This window comes from Peromyscus maniculatus, chromosome 9 (genome assembly GCF_049852395.1).
Source record: "Peromyscus maniculatus bairdii isolate BWxNUB_F1_BW_parent chromosome 9, HU_Pman_BW_mat_3.1, whole genome shotgun sequence".
Taxonomy (NCBI): domain Eukaryota; kingdom Metazoa; phylum Chordata; class Mammalia; order Rodentia; family Cricetidae; genus Peromyscus; species Peromyscus maniculatus.
The window spans coordinates 11,042,092-11,062,841 of NC_134860.1; the positions used below are offsets into that span (position 1 = coordinate 11,042,092).

At 52.4% G+C, this 20,750-nt stretch overlaps 1 protein-coding gene across 1 annotated transcript; it reads left to right on the plus strand.

Moving 5' to 3' along the window:
• The first annotated feature begins 757 nt into the window (after window positions 1-757).
• Mmrn2 (multimerin 2) lies at window positions 758-20,703 on the plus strand. Its single transcript, XM_006976698.4, has 7 exons — window positions 758-1,046; window positions 13,088-13,216; window positions 13,297-13,403; window positions 13,498-13,578; window positions 14,263-14,427; window positions 14,536-16,338; window positions 19,243-20,703. Exons 1-7 carry the CDS (start codon window positions 883-885, stop codon window positions 19,620-19,622), a joined length of 2,829 nt encoding a protein of 942 aa, XP_006976760.3. The 5' UTR covers window positions 758-882; the 3' UTR covers window positions 19,623-20,703.
• Window positions 20,704-20,750: the final 47 nt, after the last annotated feature.

Genomic DNA, 20,750 nt, shown 5'->3' on the forward strand with positions numbered 1-20,750 from the left:
AGAAAAGCATGCCCCAGGGGGGGACACCAGAGAGCAGGGCCTGGGCCCCTGCTGGCTCAGTTCTGCCCTGCTGACTCCTGCCATCCCAGGGGAGGGGATGCTTGCAGGAGGCTGGACACATCCCAATCTATCACTGTCCCTCATTCATCCTTGGAAAGCCATGGTGGTCTTGTGCCCCGGGTGTTGTGTGCAGAAGCTAAGTGCCTTGGCCGATGCCTCCCTGTCCCAGGTTGGGCAGGGGTCAGGGTCTGTCCAGTGAGTGACTAATCTGGAAACTGCCATGGCTGTCCAGCTGTCCACAGCATCCTGGATGCTCCTGAGCCTGGGCTTTCCAGTCAAACCTGTCAGAAAGCTGAGACCAGAAACACAATGCTTCCCCATACCCTGGACTGGGCCACGTGCTGTGTGATTCTAGCATCTACCACCCACCTGCTGGTTCCCATAACCCAGCACCAAAAGGTGCCAAGAAGGCATGATGTGCCTGCTTCCCACTTCCTGGCCAACAGCGTGGGTGGCGCCAGATCTCCTGAGGCTGACACTTTCTACGATCCCATCTCCAGGGGGGCCTGGAACAGAGTCCTGTAGACATGGGTTTGATAGGGCCACCCTCGAGTGTCTCCCACACCCCCAATGTCCTGATTCAAGTGTCCTTAGGACACAGGAATTGGCCTGAGTGGTTAGTGACCTCAGAGGGGGCCAGGCTGGAAGAGGCGGGGGCGGATGAGACTTACCGGGTGGGCCGGACCAGGCCACTTCCTCCCTTTGTTATCCCCATGTTTTCTTTGCTTTCCGAGATTTTACTTGAAGACCACATCACCAGCAAATTTGGGAGTCACTTGCAAGGTTGAGCCTCAGTGGAGCCAGCTAAGCCTGCCCCTCGCCATGATCCTGACCCTGCTGCTGGGCCTTGGGGGGTGCCTGAGCTGGGGACTTCTGGGAGCCGGGGCACGGGACCCTGGTACCAGGTTCTCAGATCCCCAAAGGCCCAGGGTGCCTGCAGCCTGGGAAATGGAGGCTGCAGATACCAGCAGGGACTCCACTGGACGGTAAGGAGATCCTGACCTTGGTAGAGGTCATGGGGTGATATCTGAGGCCCAGATATGCATCTGTGGAATGGACTGATGTGTGGCTAACGGGTGCTAGTTTCCTGGATCTGGATACTTCAGGGTCCAGGCTGAGGATGCCAGGGTGGTCCAGCTTGACCCTTAGCAGGAACTTTGACTAGGACTGCCATAGAGGAAGCAGCTCCCACCATCAGCTACCAGCACGGGACTCAGAGGGACTGGTGTTCTAGATGCTTCCAGCTCCTGCTCTTCGAAGGAACTCAGCCCTGAAAGCTGAACCCCAGCAAGGCTGGCCCAGCCTAAGCCCTAGGGGACAGCTGCTCCCAGGGGAGGCATTTGGATCGAAGTGCCCCAGGTACCAGGCCAGGACCGAACAGTAAGTGAGGGCTCCAGGGTCCCCCGAGCTCACGGAGGCAGGGAATCCTAGAACAATTCCATGAGGCCTCCTGGATGGACAGGATACAGCTGCCCCCAGACGTGGTTTTCCAACATCCTCTGTATGCTTGGAGGTGCCCTAGACTCTAGGTCTGTCCCTCAGGGTTTGGAGTCTCATGACTGAACTTGTCCAAGGTAGACCCCAGGTGCCACTTGCTGGGCCAGCCTCTGGGGCACAGCTTTTCAAGGATTCTCTCCATTATTTTCCCAACAGCCTTGCTCACAGTAGAGGAGCAGGAGGCTCACCTCACAGTGGCTGAGTAACTTGCCCTAGGTCACAGCCAAGGAGAGCTGGACCTTTCCTTTCACACTCAGCTCTGAGTGGAGCCCCTCGATCTGTAAGGCTGAGCGGCAGCTAACTCACCCCCCCCACACACACACACACAGCCTCCCCACTACACACGAAAGGGACTGTGATGGGGTTCCCAGACAAATCTGCCCTGGGCCAGGTTTCCATGACACGCTCAGGGGAATAGCTGTTGGGAACTTTCTGGAAAGCAGGCTTAGCCAGGGAGAAGCCGCAGGGTGACAGGCAGCTGGTCCTGCCTAGTGAGGAAGGGGTGGGTCTGGCGGTGTAGGGAGAAGAGGTGCTCCGTCCATCCCGGGTTACACTCCGGCTCTCACGCACAGGTGACTGTTGATGGAGGCAATCCTGCCACCCACCTCTGACTTCAGGGCTTCGGGGCGGGGGGCCAAGCCTCTCCTCCCCAGAGCCAGCAGCAGCAAGTCCCTCCTCCCACTGTGAAGGGAAGGATGGAAGAACTTGGGGTCGGGAGGGAGGAGCTTTGGTTCTTCCCACCTCCAGGGTGTGGCCAGGGCCTGTGTGCTCCTTAGCCCCTGAGAACAGAGGACCCCCCATCTTTCCCTGGATGGTGTTGCCCTAGGCTCTGGAGACTAGAGGGTTTGTGCGTACTGCACTGGGCCCAGAAATGACCAGGTCACCCAAGCTAGGACTCCTGCCTACTGGGGTTTCCTTTCCACGTCCCCAGAAGCTCGGACCCCACAGTCTAAGCTCAAGTTATTGAAGTATCCGGAGAGCCGGTGGGAAAGGAAGGAAACGCTGCTGCTTCCCGGGTTGATTGCTTCCTGTGTTCCTGTGACAGGAGGCAGAAGGGACGCTCAGGTCCTTGAAGAGCAGGGGAAGGGGAGGGGGAGAGGACCCAGGCCCTGGGTTCCAGTACTCCATCAGTTGGGGGTGGGGAGAGGCAGCATCCGCATCAATCACCAAACCTCTGCTGCCAGACCCAGGCCTCCTGCTCTCTGGCCCTCCAACGTCCAGAGACCTGGGACCAGGCAGGACTCACAGGGGTAAGAGCCTTTGGAAGAACAGTGAAACCAACCAAGTCGGGACCTCCACAGCCGGTGGCCCCCGACTGCCAGGTCCCAGGGCAAAAGAGGGTCATGGTTAGCTGCTTCCTACGCCCCTGGCGGATCTTGCAGGGGCAGGGCCAGGGACCGAGCAAGGAGCACCTTTGGATGTCAAAGGGAAGAGATTCTTCCTAGTTCCTCGGCTTGATTGTGTGTATAGCATGTGGGCTCCTCAGACCCAAGTCAACCGCTCCAGTGACTGGGTCTGTGGTAGGGGCCATACTGGACCAGGATGTTGTGACATCTCAGGCGTGGAGATGCCATTCAGGACCTCAGGTCTCAAAAGGGTTGGAGCCAGGTGCTCCCTATCCTGATGCACTCAAATGAGGGGTGGGAGTGTAAAGTGTCCCAGCAGCAGCCTCCCCCTAATGGGAGGAACACTGGGGACTTTTGTAGCTGGTAGTTCAAGGCCCAGAGCTGTTGAGCACGTCACTAGAGCTCGCACAGCAGCGGAGTGGAGCCAGCACTGTGCCTTTGTATCTGTACCTGCTCCTGGACGCAGGCTTCTGGCCGTAAGTAGGGAGGAGCCTCACAGACCATGGCTGAGGCACCTTAGATGCCTGAGACTCAGGGAGTCGCAGCTCCAGGCTGGCTGTTGAATGGCTTCCCTGCCAAGATATACCACCAATCCACCGCTCCCTGTCCAGGGACAGAGCCCCAGGAGGACGACTTCCTTGGGATGGTCACACTAACAGCTGGATGCAGACCTCAGAGAACAAGGCTGCCAGAAAGGGCACCCTCAAGCCAGGAAGAACCTGTGGAGATGGGCTCCTTGGCTAGCAAAGACACACTATTGCAAAGGCGGCCACAGCAGCCGAGGCACATCCATTCCGCAGAAAGCACCAGCCCTCCCCCCCCTCCACAGGCTGTCAGCCTTCCCGCATCCCCTCTCTGTGTCTCGAGGGATGCAGCCTCTGTACATTTCCAGGAGTGGGAGGCGGCCTGACTCAAGGTCACCAGAGTCCAGGAAGGAAAGGGGAGGAGAGATTCAGGTTTCCCAGCTCCCACTCAGGCTCAGCATCATCCCCTCCTGTCTGTGCCACACAGGGTTGGGGACAGATCCTACCTCCACTCTTGACTGGCACCTGTTCCTCAGCACAGCTTTGTCGGGAGATGCGGGTGCCCAGCAGGGCTCCTCATAGGAGGGTACAAGAGAGGGAGAGGCCCAGGGCAGTGAAAACAATGGAGCACTTCAGTATGTCAAGCCTGGGGCACATGTGCCGAGGGCCTCCCGGGAGCTGCCAAGAGCCGGAGGAAACCAAAGCAAAGGTTAGGAATTTTCCCAGGGCCTCGAGCCTGGCTGCCTGTGCTGTGCCAAGCGGGGAGTTGCCAGGGGACGGGAGACCCAGCGGCGGCGTGGCTGCTCAGAAGAGAAAGTTCATGGGCAGGAAGGGTGGGCAGCCTGGCATGGCTTTCAGTTCAGGAGGGAGAGCTGGAAAGTCCCATCCTTCCAGGCAGGCTGGAGCAGGCCAGGCCCCCAGGCGCAGGCCGCCTGGGCTCTAGGAGCAAGCTTCAAGGTGTGTGAGGTGGGCTTGTTTACGTTTGTTCTCAGGATTCTGGACTGGATAATTCATGATTGTTGGAGTGTGATATCAGCCCTGTGGATCCGAGGACATTCCCTGGTCCATGGTGTTCTCTCTTGTCTTTGGCTGTCTGTCTGTCTGTCTGTCTCTGCCTCCCTAACAGTGGAATTACAAGTGCATTCAGCCAAGCCTGACCTTTCCGTGGGTGCTGAGGATCCAGACTCAGGCTCTGTGCTGACACAGACAAGCGCTTTGCCAGCAAGCTCTCTCCCTAGCTTTCATTATGATGTTTTCGTACATCTGCATCCTGTACTTGCCGTATTCACACCGGTACCCTCCATCCTCCTCCCTCCTCCCTCCTCCCTCCTCCCTCCTTCCTCCTCCCAGGCTTCTTCCTCTTCTCATAGTCTTGCTTCTACTTTCAGGCCCTTTTTGCTTTTAAGTCCAGATTCTGTGTATGAGAATAAACATGAAATACCTGTTTTTCTGAGTGTGGCTTACTTCCCTTATCCGATGATCTCTCGTTCCATCAATTTTCCCGCAAATGCCATTATTTCATTCTTCTCGATGACTGGATATATATTTCACATATATAAATATATATCCTCTATAAATATATATACTACACCACACAATGCTTTCTTTATCCATTTATCTGCTGACAGCCATCGACTCTAACTCCATTCCTGGACTGCTGTAAACAGAGCCTGGCAGACAGGATGTGCAGGGACCTCTGGCTGCTGCTGCAGATCTCTCAGTCTACACCCTGGAGTGCGGCTGCTGGTTCATATGGTTATTGTATACTCTGCTTTAGGCTTTAACTATTTTTGTATACATTTTATGTTAATTAAAAATAAACAACAAAACTATATTGTACCCCATAAAAACACATAAAATATTTTCTGTTATTTAAAAAGATAAAAAAATTTTAAATTATAATAAAAATGTTATGTGTGTGCCTAGTGCGTGAGGAGGCCAGAAGAGGGCGTTGGATCCCCCGGGGCTGAAGTTACAGACAGTTGTGAGCCACCACTTAGGTGTTGGGAACTGAACCTGGGGTCCTCTGGAAGAACAGCCAGTGCTCTTAACCATGGAAGCATCTCTCCAGACCGTTTGTTTTGTTAGTTTGTTTTTGTTTGTTTAGGTTGTTGTTTTTTTTCTAGACAGGTTTTCTCTGTATATCTTTGGCTATCCTGGAACTCTCTCTCTGTAGACCAGGCTGGACCAGTGCCTTGATTAAAGGCATGCACCACCACTGCCCAGCTACCCTGTTTGTTTTTGAGACAGGGTCTCCATATAAGCTGAGCTGGTCCATGTGGCTTCAAACTTCTGATCCTTCTGCTTCCTGCCTCCTAAGCACTGGGATGATAGACATGCGTTGCCAGGACCAGCTCTTTTAGGTATTTTGAGGGATATCTACATTGACATCCATTTTGCACTAATTTACATTCTCACCAATCAGGACACTGTCCCCCACTCCCACCTCCATATCCTAGCCAGCATTCCTATGTTTTGTTTTGTTTTGTTTTGACACAGGGTCTCTGGTAGCCAAGGCTGGCTTCAAACTCTCTGTTTTAGCTGAGGATGACCTTGAACTACTGAACCTCCTGCTTGCCTCCTGCCTCTTCCTACCAAGTGCCAGGATTACATGTAAGTACCACCATGCACCACTTTTCCTTTTTTTTTTTTTTTTTTTTTGTTGTTGTTGTTTTGTTTTGTTTTGTTTTGGAGACAGGGTTTCTCTGTTTAGTTTTGTGCCTTTCTTGGAACTCGCTTTGGAGACCAGGCTGGCCTCAAACTCACAGAGATCTGCCTGCCTCTGCCTCCAGAGTGCTGGGATTAAAGGTGTGCGCCACCACCGCCCGGCTCACTTTTCCTTTCTTGCTTTTTTCTTTTTTCTTCCTTTCTTTCTTTTCTTTCTTTCTTTCTTTTTTTTGTTTTTGTTTTTGTTTTTGTTGTGTTTTGGGACAGGGTTGTTAAGAATTCTAGCTGCTGGCCTAGAACTTGCTATGTAGGTGACCTTGAACTTCTGATCCTCGTGCCTCCACCCCGAGTGCTGGAATTACAGGCTTGTGCCACCATTCCCAGTTTCACATGGTGCTGGTACTGAACTCAGAACTCCATGCATGCCAGCAAGCACTCTACCAACTTTCCTTCCTTTGTGTGTGTATGCTCGTGTTCACATGTGTGCATGCATGTGTCCATACACATGTGCATATTCACACACGTGGAAGCCCAAGGTCGACATCAGGTGTCTTCCTCAGTTGCTCTATCCCTATTCAAGGGTCTTTCCTTGAACCTCCTGCTCACCGATTAGACCAGATTCGGTGAACAGCCAGCTCCAGGGATCCTCTGCCTCCCCAGAGCTGGATTCCAGGTGTGCACCGCTGTGTCTGGCTATTTCCATGGGTACTGGGGAACCAAACTCAGTTCACCATGCTTATGTGGCAAGTACTTGACCAACAGCTCTGAAGCTCCTGATTTTTTTTTTTCATTTTTGGGCCTTGCTATGTAGCCAGGCTGCCCAAAAAACTTGAAATCCTTCTTCCTCAGTTTCCCTGGTACTGGGATTATAGGCATGGACCACCAAGCCTCCCACAATTTCATTTATTTATTTGAAGTTTCATTGTTTTAGATACACACACTTCTATGCAGGGGCCAGAAAACAACAGTCAGTGGGCCACTGATTTTTAATTAAAGTTTTATTGGAGCACAGCTGGACTCATTTATTGATGTATCTCTAGAGACTGCTTTCAGGTTATGACAGACTTGAGTAGCTGTGACAGTGGCCAGCTTCAAGGGCATGCTCCTGAACAGTTGCATACAGAGCTCTGCCCTGGAGCCCTACAAGGACTCCGAAGGGCCTACACTTGGGTACATTCCAGCCTCCTTAAAATCCTTAATAATTGTTGAACAAATAGGTCCAATTTCCATCCTGCCCTTGGCCAGGTGCACAGTTAGTCCGGTGTGAAATATCTACCATCTGTCTTTTTAGAGAGAAAGCCTGCTGACCGCTCATAGTTTGCCTCTCTATGATAAAATACTAATCAAAAGCAATTTGAGTGTTTATTTGGGTGCAGTAAAGAGAAGGCACGTTTGGCCGACAGATTACAGCCCATCTATTACAGAATTAATATGCCTTTCCAGTGAGAAGGTGAGAGAGAGGAAAGCCAAGGCGGGAACTACACCTTGGAGGAAGCTGCTTACCTTCTGACTTGCTCAGCTACTTTTCTTACACAGCCCAGGTCCACCTGCCTAGGGATGACACCACCCACAGTGGGCTGGGCCCTCCCCTCTGGTAGCAGTTAGCCACAGGCCAGTCTTATCTAGTCAGTTCCTCAGTTGAGGTTTCCTATGCCCAGGTCACTCCAGGTCACTTCAAGTTCATAGCTGAAGCTAAGTATGACACTCCTGGACTGAAGTCAGTCAGTTCTACAAGGTTCACAGAGACCATTGAAAGCCCCAGCCCCCATCCCTCAAAGTGTTAACTGTCAGTTCATTAGACAATTCTATAGTTATTGATCTCTATATTTCTGAATTACATACTTAACACTGCTATTTCTTCCCCACCCCCACCCCCGCCTGTCCTGCATCTCGCTTTGTAGCCCAGGCTGGCCTCAAGATCCAGAGATCCAGAGATCCGCCTGGCTCTGCCTCCTGAGTGCTGAGATTAAAGGTGTGTGCCACCACCACCTGGCTAACACTGCTATTTCTTTGGAGGTGGTAGTGCCTATGAGTCAGCTCTCATCTTTCCCCATAACACACACACACACACACACACACACACACACACACACACACACACACACACACACCTTGACATTCTCCCATCTCTTCAGAGTATTTCTGGTCATGTTTCTGTGACAGCTACATGACTTGAGTCTTTTTTTTTTCTTTTTTTCAAGACAGGGTTTCTCTGTGTTGTTTTGGTGCCTGTCCTGCATCTCCCTCTGTAGACCAGGCTGGCGTTGAACTCACAGAGATCCGCCTGGCTCTGCATCCCAAGTGCTGGGATTAAAGGCATGAGCCACCACTGCCCGGCATGACTTGAGTCTTGAAATAAACTACGAATCATTTTTTCCTCTGCATACTTTTAGTTTTCCCTGGATTAAAACATTTGTCTTTTTTCCCCCCTTTTGCTTGGTTTTCTGTGTTTTTGTCACTGTTTAAAAAACTCAATTTCTCAACTGTTGGTCTACACACACTCTTAGCATTCATATCAGAGGTTCAAACAACTGTGTCCTCAACCGACTGTGCGTTCTTGGTGAAGACTCCCCCAGAGCTGCCTTGCAAGCTGCCCTCTGGACTACTGCATTGTCTCACCATTGTCCTGAGTGTGTGCCTGCATGTCTGTCTGTCTGTCTGTCTGTGTGTCATGTGTGTGCCTTGTGCCTGCAGAGGCCAGAAGAAGGTGTTGGATCCCCTGGAACTGGAGTTACAGATGGTTGTGAGCTGCCATGGGAACGCTGGGAATTGAACCCAGGTCCTCTGGAAAAGCAGCCATCTCTCTTAAAAACTGAGCCATCTCTCCAGCCTCTGAAGTTACTATGCAGTTCAGGCTAGCCTGGAACTCAACATCTTCCTGCCTCAGGCTCCCGAGTGCTGAAATAAGCAGTCTCCTCCACAACTGGCTATTTGGCTCTCTGGCACTGTGGCCCAGTGGCACTCAATTCTAGGCTGTGCCTTGGAATGACCCAGAGAGTTCTAGAATGCTGACTGATGCTCTGGCTCAGACTTGGGGCCTTCTGAAACTGGCCTGGGGTTGGTCTTAGAGATTGATCACTATTACTACTTTATCGCAATGCTGGGGATTGCATCTCTGGCATGCTCAGCACATGCTCTGCCATCAAGATGCACCTTCAGCCCACAAGGGACTTTAGCGTCTAAGAAGCCGCTGCTGGCTTTGAGGTACAGACGAGGTTTTGAACCCCATTATTACTAACCTACTGCTAAGAGGTAGAAGGGAGACAGCAGCTGAGAAACCTGACACATCTGGTTGGTTGGTTTGTTCGTTTTTGGAGGTAGACGTTGCACACTGTTGCTCAGGCTGGCCTTGAACTCCGAGCTCTCGCAGCCCTCCCAGTTTGGTATGCTAAGTAAATGACCTGGTTGCCACTTGCTGTGTTTGAAAATGTGTCTACTCTTTATTCTTCTGTTGACTGATAGATAATGTGTACACAAGATTCTAGGTTGGCAATTATTTTCTGCCAATATTTTAAATATAATTCTCAATATGTTCCTACAGGGGACGTTGTCGAGAGGTCCAAGACCATTCTCTCTCTCTCCTCTCCTCTCCTCTCCTCTCCTCTCCTCTCCTCTCCTCTCCTCTCCTCTCCTCTCCTCTCCTCTCCTCTCCCTCTACACATACAATTATAGGCAGTTAGGCAAACATATACACATTATTAGGCAATTCTTTTGTCATAGATCTCTGTAATGTATCCGATTGATTTATTTGTTTATTCTTGAGATAGAGGTCACAGACAGGTTCAAGCAGGGTAGCAGTATCACAGAGGCACTCTGGGCCCAGGGCCCAGAAAGAGCTTCTCTCTCCCTCTCCCTCTCCCTCTCTCAGTGTCTGTGTGCTGATTTCTGTTTCTATGAGGATGTAGATAGAACCATCTTGCTTCCAGAGTTCTAAAATTTCACAGTGGTGAGCTTTGATGTGAGTTTATTTCCATCTTATTGCAGGTTCTTAGTGGACTTTTTGCATCTGAAAACTCAAACTTTTTATCTCTGGAACACACAGACACACATACCGCACACACACCACACACATATACACACACACAGACACACCATACAAGACAGATCATACACAGACACACACATACACACCACTCACACCACACACAGAGACATACACACACCACTCACACTACACACACACCACTCACACTACACACACACCACTCACACTACACACATAGACACACATACACCACTCACACTACACACAGAGACACATACACCACACACACAGACACACACAACACTCACACTACACACACAGCACTCACACTACACACACCACACACACACACACACACACACACACACACACACACACACACACACATTCTTCCCTTTGCTGTCCCTGTCGTCTGGATGCTGGGCCTGGGACTGATGCTCTATAATCTCTTATTTTTCATTTCCACTTGCTCTTTCTGTCTTGGTATTTGTTTGCTTTTGTTGTTTATTTTTTTACTTATGTGTATGGGTGTTTTGTCTGCACATACATTGGTGTACCAAATGGATGCTGAGTGCCCATGGGGGTCAGAAGGCCTGTGAGCCGACACGTGGGTGCTGGGAACTGAACCTGGGTTCTCTGCCAGACTAGCAGGTGCTCTTTCCTAAACCACTGAGCCATCTATACCGTGTTTTGTCTTTTGTTTTTTAAGCAGTGGCTCATATAGCCCAGGGTAGCCTAATACTCATTATGGAGGTGGCCTTGAAATCCTGACCTCCTGCTTCTGCCTCCTAAGTGCTGTGTTTACACCTGTGTTACAGACCTGTTTTTACAGGGTGTTGGAAATCTACCCAGTACTTCCTGTCTGCTGGGCAGGCACTCTGCCTGAGGATTGTCCCAGCCTGGCTTTGTTTTTATGTCTAATGTAGTCTTTTCATTTTCAAGTGTTCTCTTTGTTCTCTGAATACCCTGCCGACCCCTTACACTTCCCGCCTCCCACGTGGTCCCTGCTTGGTTTCTTCCATGCACCAACTTTTTCCAGCATAACTTTGGGGCGACTTTCTTTCTTCGTGCACAGTTGTGGTTCTCTCCCCAGGGAACCCTCTCCCATTTGTCGTTTTGACCTCCTGCTGATCTTTTCCGTTCCTTCAGTACTGAGGATTTAATTAGGGCCTCCTGCGCACCAGGCCTGTGCTCTAACACCAAGCTGCACCTTGGTTCAGCGTCTGGTTTTGTAACAGAGTTTTCTCAGGGTTCACCCTCAGCTGTCCTGTTGCGCCTTTCCGAGCTGTTTTGGTGCAGGGGTCTCTGGTGGGCAGGTCTCCGGGAGCCCCCTCCCTCCTCCCCCTTCCCCCCTCCCCCCATCACCATCCTCAGGTCTCCTTTGCTGGGACTAGGTAGTTTTCCTTCAGCTTTTCTAGCCTGCTGCCCGGGAGGTGAGGCTGCCTGTCAGGCTTCTAGGAGGCTGATGAGAGAGCAGGCCACGTGGTGGGGTGGGGTGTGGGCTGTGTATGTGTTTCAGGGTCACAATGGATGTGGTCACACAACGACCATTAAGTCCTCCCCCTACCCCCAGTATCCATAATGGTGCCTAATGGCCCGGGGACAAAGAGCTGCTTCAGAAAGTGAAATTCCAATACCACCAACAAGCCACCAAGCAGCAAAGCCCCTGAACATCGCTCTCTGATGACTGTCAGCCCCTTCCTCCATGTCCCCATCACCTGGTCCGAGATGCCCACGTTTCTCCTCTAGACCATCGAACCTCTATCGGAGACCATCCATATCTTATCAATTCCCATCCTTTCTGGATCCTGGAACCAGAGTGCCTCTGTGATATCGCTTCCCTGCTCGAAACCTCTCTCTGCTCACCATGGCCTCAATAAACGACCCAGTTCTGCCTCTGGTACCATGCCTCTCTAGTAAGGTTTCTAGTTCCCTGGCCCCCATCTGCAGTCCCTCCGACATCCACAGCCCAGTCCAAACTCCCAGCCCCTTGTCTGACTCACCCTTCAGACACAGCCCTGTAATCGGACCTTTTACAGGTCCTGACCACATCCCTTCTTCTGAGATTGCCCGTTCCCCTTGGGACCTGCAAGGGAGAGTCTGCGTGTCCATAGTCATCAGTGCTGAATGCATGGGGCAGCAGAGTCCATTGCCACTGGCATCTCTGGAGAGCTTTGGTCTGCAGCTAACTATGAGGAACGATGCTCTGACCTTTGCACTGAACCCAGGGACCAGCCCCCAGGTCAGCGAGAGTGCTCCCCGTCCCCAGGACCTCTACAGTGCCTCCAGGCAAGGAGTGAAAATGGAGACAATGCCTCCCAAGTGCTGAGTGTACTGAACGTGACCCCAGCTGCTCTGCACGGTCACCAAGTGGAGGCCTTTCCCAGAGAGGAGGCTCTTCCACCCAGCCACCTTCCTTCCCCAGTTACTGCTAGAAAGTCAACTGCCCAGGAGGCAGGGCCAGGGAGCAGTGGGCACAGGCGCATTCTGGTGAGAAAAGATGGGGAGTAGAACTGGGCAGCTGCCAGGACAGAGCACAAAGTACTTCCAGAGCATTTGCTACTCCGCCCACTTAGAAAGGGGCATCACCACCTCCAACCATAGATGGGGAAATAAGAACTCCTTAAGTGGGTCTCTCAAGGTCATACAGCCAGAAACTGCAGATTCAGACCTAAGGCTCTCCAAGCCCCACCCATACCATGCCATTCCCTGGGATCAAGGGCATAGTGAGAGCCTCACAGCTTGCAGGTAGCCGTTGTAATGCGGGACTCCTTGGCCTCCTTCCACGGGCCCTGGAGAGGCTTTGGGGAGACAGTGGGTCAGGGGCTCTTTTGAGTGGTTTTGTAGAGCCTAGGGATTGAGACAAGAGCTCCCTTCCCTGGCATTTAATGGTTTCCAGAATCCCAGAGCTGGGCTGGGCAGGAGGCAGGGTGGGGCATCTCCAGTCATTGGTGGGGCATCGGGAGTCAGGCAGGCTCAGCAACCCTCTCCTATGGCTTCTTTTTCAGGAACTGGTGCCCTTACCAGATCTCTAGGCTGGTCACCTTCATAGCTGCTTGCAAAACAGAGAAAGTGCTGGTCCATTCACAGCAGCCATGTCCACAAGGGGCTCCTGACTGCCAGAGAGTCAAAGTCATGTGAGTAGGGTGGACAGGCCATTTCCCAGGCCCAGTGAGTCCACTAGAGGTGCTGATTGGTCCCCCGCCTTCTTCCTCAGGTACCGAGTGGCCCAGAAGCCAGTGTACCAGGTCCAACAGAAGGTGCTGACCTCTCAGGCCTGGAGGTGCTGTCCAGGCTTCCGTGGTCCGGACTGCCAGGACTATGGTAGGGCTCCCTAAAGTCCCCCCTAGCCCCTGACCCCAGAAATCATACTATTCTTCTGACTTCTGGGCTCAACACATCATGCTTCCCTCTGCAGATCCCACAGCAAACCCCGAGCCCACGGAGCCAAGTGGCCAACTCCCGGAGACTTGGGACCAGCTGGATGGCTTTGAACTTGGTGTGTTGCTTTCCTAGGACAGAGCTCATGTGTTTACTTCTTCCTCCTCTGGAGGGCAGCACCATCTCAGGAAAACTTTGTCCTTGGACTCAGCATGGGTTTCCTTGTGGGCCTGCACTGTTCTCCGGGAAAGCTCCCCCGGCCCTGGGTCTACTGCCTGGGGCTGATACCCAGTCCTTTTTCTGACCCCATTTTTCTTGGAAAGCTGGCTTTGCCAGGTACCTTTCTTGCTCCCTGACCTACACAAACTCCCAGACTTGGAGGAAGCTTTTCCACGCTCTTGCACACTGTCCCCCCACTTGTGTCCCCCAACACCAGGACGTGGAAGTCATGTTGCCCCTAGTCTCAGCCTTAACACAAAAGAGTCACCATTTATGAATTGATTTCAAGGGTGGGATGGGGATGGATTTCACTATGCAGTCAACTATTGGTTGGAGCTGCTGGGAATGGAATTGTGGCTAAGGAGAGAAACGTGCTGATTGATTAGTCATGTCTGCTGTGGCTATGGGAGGAAAGGTGATAGAGAGCTGTGTTTGCCCTTCTGAGGCTAATGGCTTCTAAGCTCCAGCTCAAGAGGGACCAACGTATTCCCTCAGTCTGAGTCCCAGGTCTTTTCTTGACTGCATTATCTATCTGCCCATTCCTAGTGAGTTTGCCTTTAACACATGTCTGGTATGTTTTTAGGCCACCCTGGCACAGAGTTCAATGAGATTAAGGTGCCACAAGAACACCTGCTTCAAAATCTCCAGAATGATGCCCAGCGGGAGGAAGATGACCTCCCAGGCACTTGGGAGGCCCCAGCCAGCAACCTCACAGCTGAGAGGATGGAAGCCAATCAAACAGAATTCGGTGAGTAGCAGCCCCCAAGAAGGCACAGACTTCAGAGACCCTCCTCCCCCAGCCCGGGGAGGGGTGTCTCCTGCAGCAGACTTGTGTGAAACATGGTATCTGTTGCAGAGTTTTCTGGCAGAATGTCAGAGCACCCGCTGCAGCCCCATATCAATGCGTTCCTGAAGGCACACTTCGATCCCATCTGGAAGAGCTTCAGTGAGAGCTTGCACAGTCTCTCCCAGGCTATCAGAAACCTGTCTCTTGATGTGGAGGCCAATCACCAGGCCATCAAGATGCTCCAGGAGGGTACTGTGACCAGGGCTGACCTCCAAGAGCTTGGTGCCAAGTTTGATGCCAAGGTCCAGGAGAATAACCAGAGAGTGGGCCGGCTGCAGCAGGACGTGGAGGACCAGCTGCATGCCCAGCGCCGTGCCCTGCACCACGCCCTCTCTGAAGTCCAAGCTGAGGTGAGCACCAAGTTAAAGCAGCTTGTCAAGGCTCAGGAAGTTCCAGGGGCAGAGGGCAGCCTGGTGGTGGCATCTGCAGCGGTAGCGGCGGCAAGGCCCGAGCCCGAGAGCCTGCAGGCCAGGCTGGGACAGCTGCAGAGAAACATCTCTGCTCTGTACGCGGTCATCGACCAGAGGGAAGAGGAGTTGCAGAGCACCATCAAGAGCATGGACAGTGTCTTGAACCGGCACGTGGATGAAATCAAGGAGCTGTATTCTGAATCAGATGAGACCTTCGATCAGATCAGCAAGGTAGAGCGGCAGGTGGAGGAGCTGCTGGTGAACCACACCGGCCTTCGAGAGCTGCGGGTGATCTTGATGGAGAAGTCCCTGATCATGGAGGAGAACAAAGAGGAGATGGAGCGGCAGCTGTTGGAACTCAACTTCACTCTGCAGCATCTGCAGGCGGGTCACGCAGACCTCATCAAGTATGTCAAGGACTGCAACTGCCAGAGGCTCTACTCTGACATGGACGTCATCCGGGAGGGCCAAAGGGACGCCATGCGCACCCTGGAAGAGACCCAAGTGAGCCTGGATGAGCAGCACCAGCTGGACGGTTCTTCTTTGCAGGCATTGCAAAGCACTGTGGATGCCATGTCCTCAGTGATGGACAAGCACAAAGTAGAGGGTGAGCAGGCACGGGCCGAGAGGGCCCGAATGCGGAGCCAGCTGCGGGCGCTGGACCACGCGGTGGAAGCGCTGAAGACCGCGGCGAACCAGACCAGCAGAGAGATGCGCCAGCTGCATAGCTCCTTCGCAGCTCTTTTGGAGGATGCACTGCGGCATCAGGCGGTGCTGGCTGCCCTCTTCGGGGAAGAGATGATGGAGGAGTTGTCAGAGGAGGCGCCTCGCCCTCTGCCCCTGAATTATGACCAGATCCGCCTCGCTCTGCAGGACGCCGCCAGCGGGCTGCAGGAACAGGCGTTTGGCTGGGATGCCTTGGCCACTCGAGTGGAGGCCTTGGAGCAGGCCTTGGAGCAGCAGCACCCACAGCTGGCAGAGCGACTGGAACCCAGTCGCGACTCTGGAAGGGAGGAGGAAGCCACGGCTTTGGCGAACCTGGAGCAGGAGATTCAGCGCCTAAGCTCTGATGTCAAGCAGGTTGGGCAGTGCTGTGATGCCTCCTGGGCTGCCTCCCTCAATGGCTCCCTTGAAGACCTACACAGCATGCTTTCTGACACCCGGCACAGCTTGAGACAGCACCAGCAGCTCTTCCGCAGCCTTTTCCAGAACTTCCAAGAGCTGGTGGCAAGCAACATCAGCCTAGACCTAGGTAAGCTGCACACCATGTTGAGTAAGAAAGATAAGAAGCAGCAGCTGGGAGCATCCCGGAAGAGGGAGAAGAAGCAAGTGGTGACGTCTGCAGGTGCACATGCCAAAGGGATGGAGAAGGGTGTTCTGGACGCGGAGCTCTGGGAAGCAGGTGAGTGTCTGGGCCCTGGAGACTGGCTGTGTGAGTCCAGGGCAGGGCTACCTGCCTACCCAGCTGCTCCCTTCTCCCCAGGGGAGGCGGGGACACGGGGTGCAAGAGAGCAGGGTGATCATTGGTCACCACCACTCAGGAGGCTACCTTCCTTTTCTCTTCAGGGCTAGGGGCCTCTTTGTCTGTTTGAGACAGGGTTTCTCTGTGTAGCCCTGACTGTTCTGGATCTTGCTCTGTAGACCAGGCTGGCCCCAAACTCACAGAGATCTGTCTGCCTCTGCCTCCTAAGTGTTGGAATTAAAAGAGTGTGCCTCCACACCTATGGGCTATGAGCCTCTTAGCTACCTGGAGTATAGGGAGGCATAAGTCTCAACAATCAGTTGTAGTTCCAGACAGAGTCCAGGAGTTGGCAGAGGCCCTAGCTGCGGAACAGAGTAGAATGTTCTTCACCCTCACCCCAGTCCCTGTCTTTCATAAGCTCACCCCTGCACTCTAGGGAAGGTGGGCTGGAGCAGGGGTAATCTACAATGGCAGCACCCCCACAAAAGGTGAACACAGGGAAAGGCCTTATGCTCAGAAGGAAGGGGCTTCCTTAGTAAATACAGCGGGCAGTGTAAATACCCTGCGGTACCTCTCCTGGGCTTCATCATGACTCAGCCTTAGCTGCTCAAACACGCGTTCATTATCATCACGTCTTACCTGAAACTGAGGTTCAAGGCCAGCAATGCCCTCAGCCAAGCAGTGAGCAGTCCAGAGAGGCTGGCTCTGAGGTGCAGCAAGTCCACAGCAGGCCCCGAGGGGCACCTACACCCGAGTTGTCAGAACACCTGGCAGCTTCCGTTCCCCAGCACGGGCGTGGTGTGCAGGAACTGGGGCAGTTCCACATGCCCCAGCCCTTCCAGAGAGCTGCATCCACTTACGCTAACTCCCCATCTCTTTTCTCTTGTGAGTGGAACAAGCCCCAACATGCTGATGACTTTCACCATTTGCCTGATAAGGTCAGGTGTCTGGTTACTCCTGCAGTATTTTTTTTTTTCAGAAAATATTTTTTTTTCCCTTTAAAAACTCTTTTCTTTCGAGGAGGTCATCGAGCTTCGTTTGTGCCCTGCAGGGAAGCGCACCCTCTGTTTGCACAGCCCTTCTGTCTTCTGAAGCCCATAGGCTCTCCCACTGGGGTGGACTCTCAGCTGTAGGCAGATTGAAAGAAGAACCAATGGCCCCCAGCAGGCACCGTAGGGCAGCCTTTCACCAAGGCAGGAGCCCCACCTGCTGGATGCTTTGGGGATTGCAGCACTAGCCCTCAGTATTCCCTGTGGCACAGACAGGAAAGCTATTCATAAACAATTCTTATAAAATCTTCCAGAGAGAAACAAAATTTTGTCATTCCTAAGGCTATTTCTGGATTTGGAGGCAAAAAGATGGATTGCAGTCTGAGACTTAAGTTACTAACTGCTTTGCAGACTTCTTTGAGGTCTTGGTTCCATTTTCTGAGAAATGAGGGGGCTTCACACACACACACACACACACACACACACACAGAGAGAGAGAGAGAGAGAGAGAGAGAGAGTCAGAGACAGAGAGACAGAGAGACAGAGAGACAGAGACAGAGATGAAGGAACTCCCAAGAGGATCTTGCTAAAGTTCCCCTCACTTTCTGGACTCCATAAGGTACATTCTTGTCCCATCTGCAGGCCATTAGTTTCCTGAGCTTCCTGAACAGGTGGTGTGGCTGACACCATTCTTCTCATTCAGGTGGGGGTGTTACTCTGCCTCCAGTTTCAGCAGGATTATGCTTCTGCAAGTGAGGAAGCCAAGAAAGCACCCCAAATCCAGAGGGCCCAAGGTCTGCTCTCTGCTTGTGTGGTCTGCATCACCAAACTGTCCCTTTATACCCTTCAGTTTCCCTATCTGCCATGCTAGGGCTCTGTGCAACATTTTGGAAATCATTAAAATGACTAGCCAGGGCTGGAGAGATGGCTCAGTGGTTAAGAGCACTGACTGTACCTCCAGAGGGCCTGGGCCCAATTCCCAGCACCCACATGGCAGCTCACAACCGTCTGTAACCTCAGTTCCAGGGGATCTCGTGACCTTTTCTGGCCTTTGTAGGTACCACCCATGTACATAGTACACAGACTCACATGCAGGAAAAATACCCATTCATGTGAAATAATGATTACAAACAATTTAGATGACTAGCCAGAGGGGGTCTCCCTTACTCAGGAAAGGTTTTACCATGTAGCTCAGATTGGCTTCAAAATGAAGATGTTACCGCCTCTGTCTCCCATGTTAGAATTACAGGTGTGGACTACCATGCCTGGCTTGAAGGGGTTTCTCCTTTCTTTTTCTTCATGCTCTTGTGCCCACATCTGGTAAGAACCACCATTTATCTCCCATGGCTAACGTTATTTTGAGAATAGGTAATATTCTCTCCCCCACCCCGAGATGTCTCAAGATTCCCAGCAAGTATGTGCCGGGGTATGACTCAGTAGTAGAACACTCGTCTACCACGTGTGAGACCCTGTGTTCCATCCCCAGCACTGATCTGGAAGGAAGGAAGGAAGGATCCTTGGCAGGTAGCAGGCACGTGGGAGTTGGATACCCGGATTCCTAGCACAGCCCACCAAGCCCTGCGCCTTGGGAAGCCGAAGACACTTGTCTCTCTAGAGCTGAGAGGATGGGATCAAAGAGCGTGCTTTGTTGAGGATCAAAGGAGAAAGTGCATTCATCAGCCAGACAACACATCTGTACTTCCCCCTCTCTCCCACTCTCTGAAACCACACTGTCTGAGACAAACACTTCTGGGAATGTACAAGGTCTCCAGAAATAATGTCCTGCTCCTAGTGCAGTAAGGCGAAGGAGGCGGAGTCTGGGAGACGATGGATAACTCCCTGTTTCCCCTCGCAGGCTCGCCCGTGGCCTTCTATGCCAGCTCCTCAGAAGTGGTAGCCGCTGTGCAGATGGTGAAGTTCAACACCACGTCCATCAACGTGGGCAGCAGCTACTTCCCCGAACACGGCTACTTCCGAGCGCCCAGACGTGGCGTCTACTGGTTTGCAGTGAGCGTTCCATTCGGCCCAGGCCCAGGCGTGGGGCAGCTGGTGTTCGAAGGCCATCGCCGGGTTCCGGTCTACAGTACAGAACAGGGTGGGAGCACAACCAGTACGTTTGCTATGGTGGAGCTGCAGGAGGGCGAGAGAGTGTGGTTTGAGTTACTCCAAGGGTCAGTGACAAAGGGGGGCCAACCACACACTGCATTTGGGGGCTTCCTGTTGTTTAAGACCTGAACCCTGCTGGGCTCAGCTTGCATCAGACATGACACACTTGCCTGCTGTCCATCGCCTGAGGCTCTGGCCTCAATAGCTGGAGAACATCTAGCGGCCTCGCTCTTCCCTGGACACCTTCTGCAAAGATCCTGCCGTGGGCTGCATGCACCTTCCTTTGGACACACAGGTTGGGGGAGGCCCCTGTGCTGCTCCCTGGACTGTGCCCGTGCCTGGAGTGGAAGCCGGGCTTCTCATGCCGTCCCCCAATGGCATGGCTTGTCTTGGCTCTAAGCCACTCTCTCAGTTCCACAACTTGGTTGTTTTATTTTGGCATTTTGTTCCTTCTGTGGTTGGAAACTCCTGTACAACATTTAAAACTCTGTTTCCTCTTCCCTATGTCAGGAAATCATTGTTCCCCAGAAGGAATGTTCACAGTGACGGTGACAGACCAGGCGTAGCTCACTGAGAGCGCTTGGCATGCACAAGGATTCTCTTTCCAATACCTCAAAAAAATCTCCCTTTTTTTCCTTCTGAAATTGGAAACCAGTCTCCAATTACTACAGGAAAACTAGTTAAAACAGCCTTTCTAGTCTCATAAGGGAGCTAATGCCTGGTTGAATCAACCATGGGAAATGAAATTGGTATCTCTGGGCTGGGGATGCAGCTTAACTAAAAAGCTCAAGCCCTGGATTCAGTCCCCAGCACTCCATAAAACAGGCATGGTGGGGTACAGCTGCCATCTCAGCACACGGAGGAGGCAGGAGGATCAGAAGTTCAGGGCCATCCTGAGTTTTGTAACAGTTCAAGGCTAGCCTGGGCTATGAGACCCTGTCTCAAAACAACAAAAGGAGCTAATGTTATTTTTTAAACTTCCAGTCACCCTGCCATTATCTGCATATTTAATTTTAATTTCAAGCCTTTTTCTCCTTGCTTCACTCAGTGTAGCGGTCAAGAGACGTCAACCAGGGACATCACTGGGTCTGCCCTTTGCCCTTTTATTCTTCCACTCTGACTGTCCACACCCTCCCCAGCGACTCTAAGGAAGGAGGGGAACTAAACCCCCAATAACCATCAACTTTGGAATAAAGTGATGCCCTCCAAAGCTCTGCCTTGCTTACTGCTCGAAGGGGAAACGTTTGGTGAGGCACT

Excerpts from the sequence above, each read along its gene's own strand:
- Mmrn2 (XM_006976698.4), top strand. The coding sequence starts at position 883 with ATGATCCTGACCCTGCTGCTGGGCCTTGGGGGGTGCCTGAGCTGGGGA. Across the intron at positions 1,047-13,087 it reads AGCAGGGACTCCACTGGACG|GAACTGGTGCCCTTACCAGA; the intron begins GTAAGGAGATCC and ends CTTCTTTTTCAG. Across the intron at positions 16,339-19,242 it reads CGCGGAGCTCTGGGAAGCAG|GCTCGCCCGTGGCCTTCTAT; the intron begins GTGAGTGTCTGG and ends TTCCCCTCGCAG.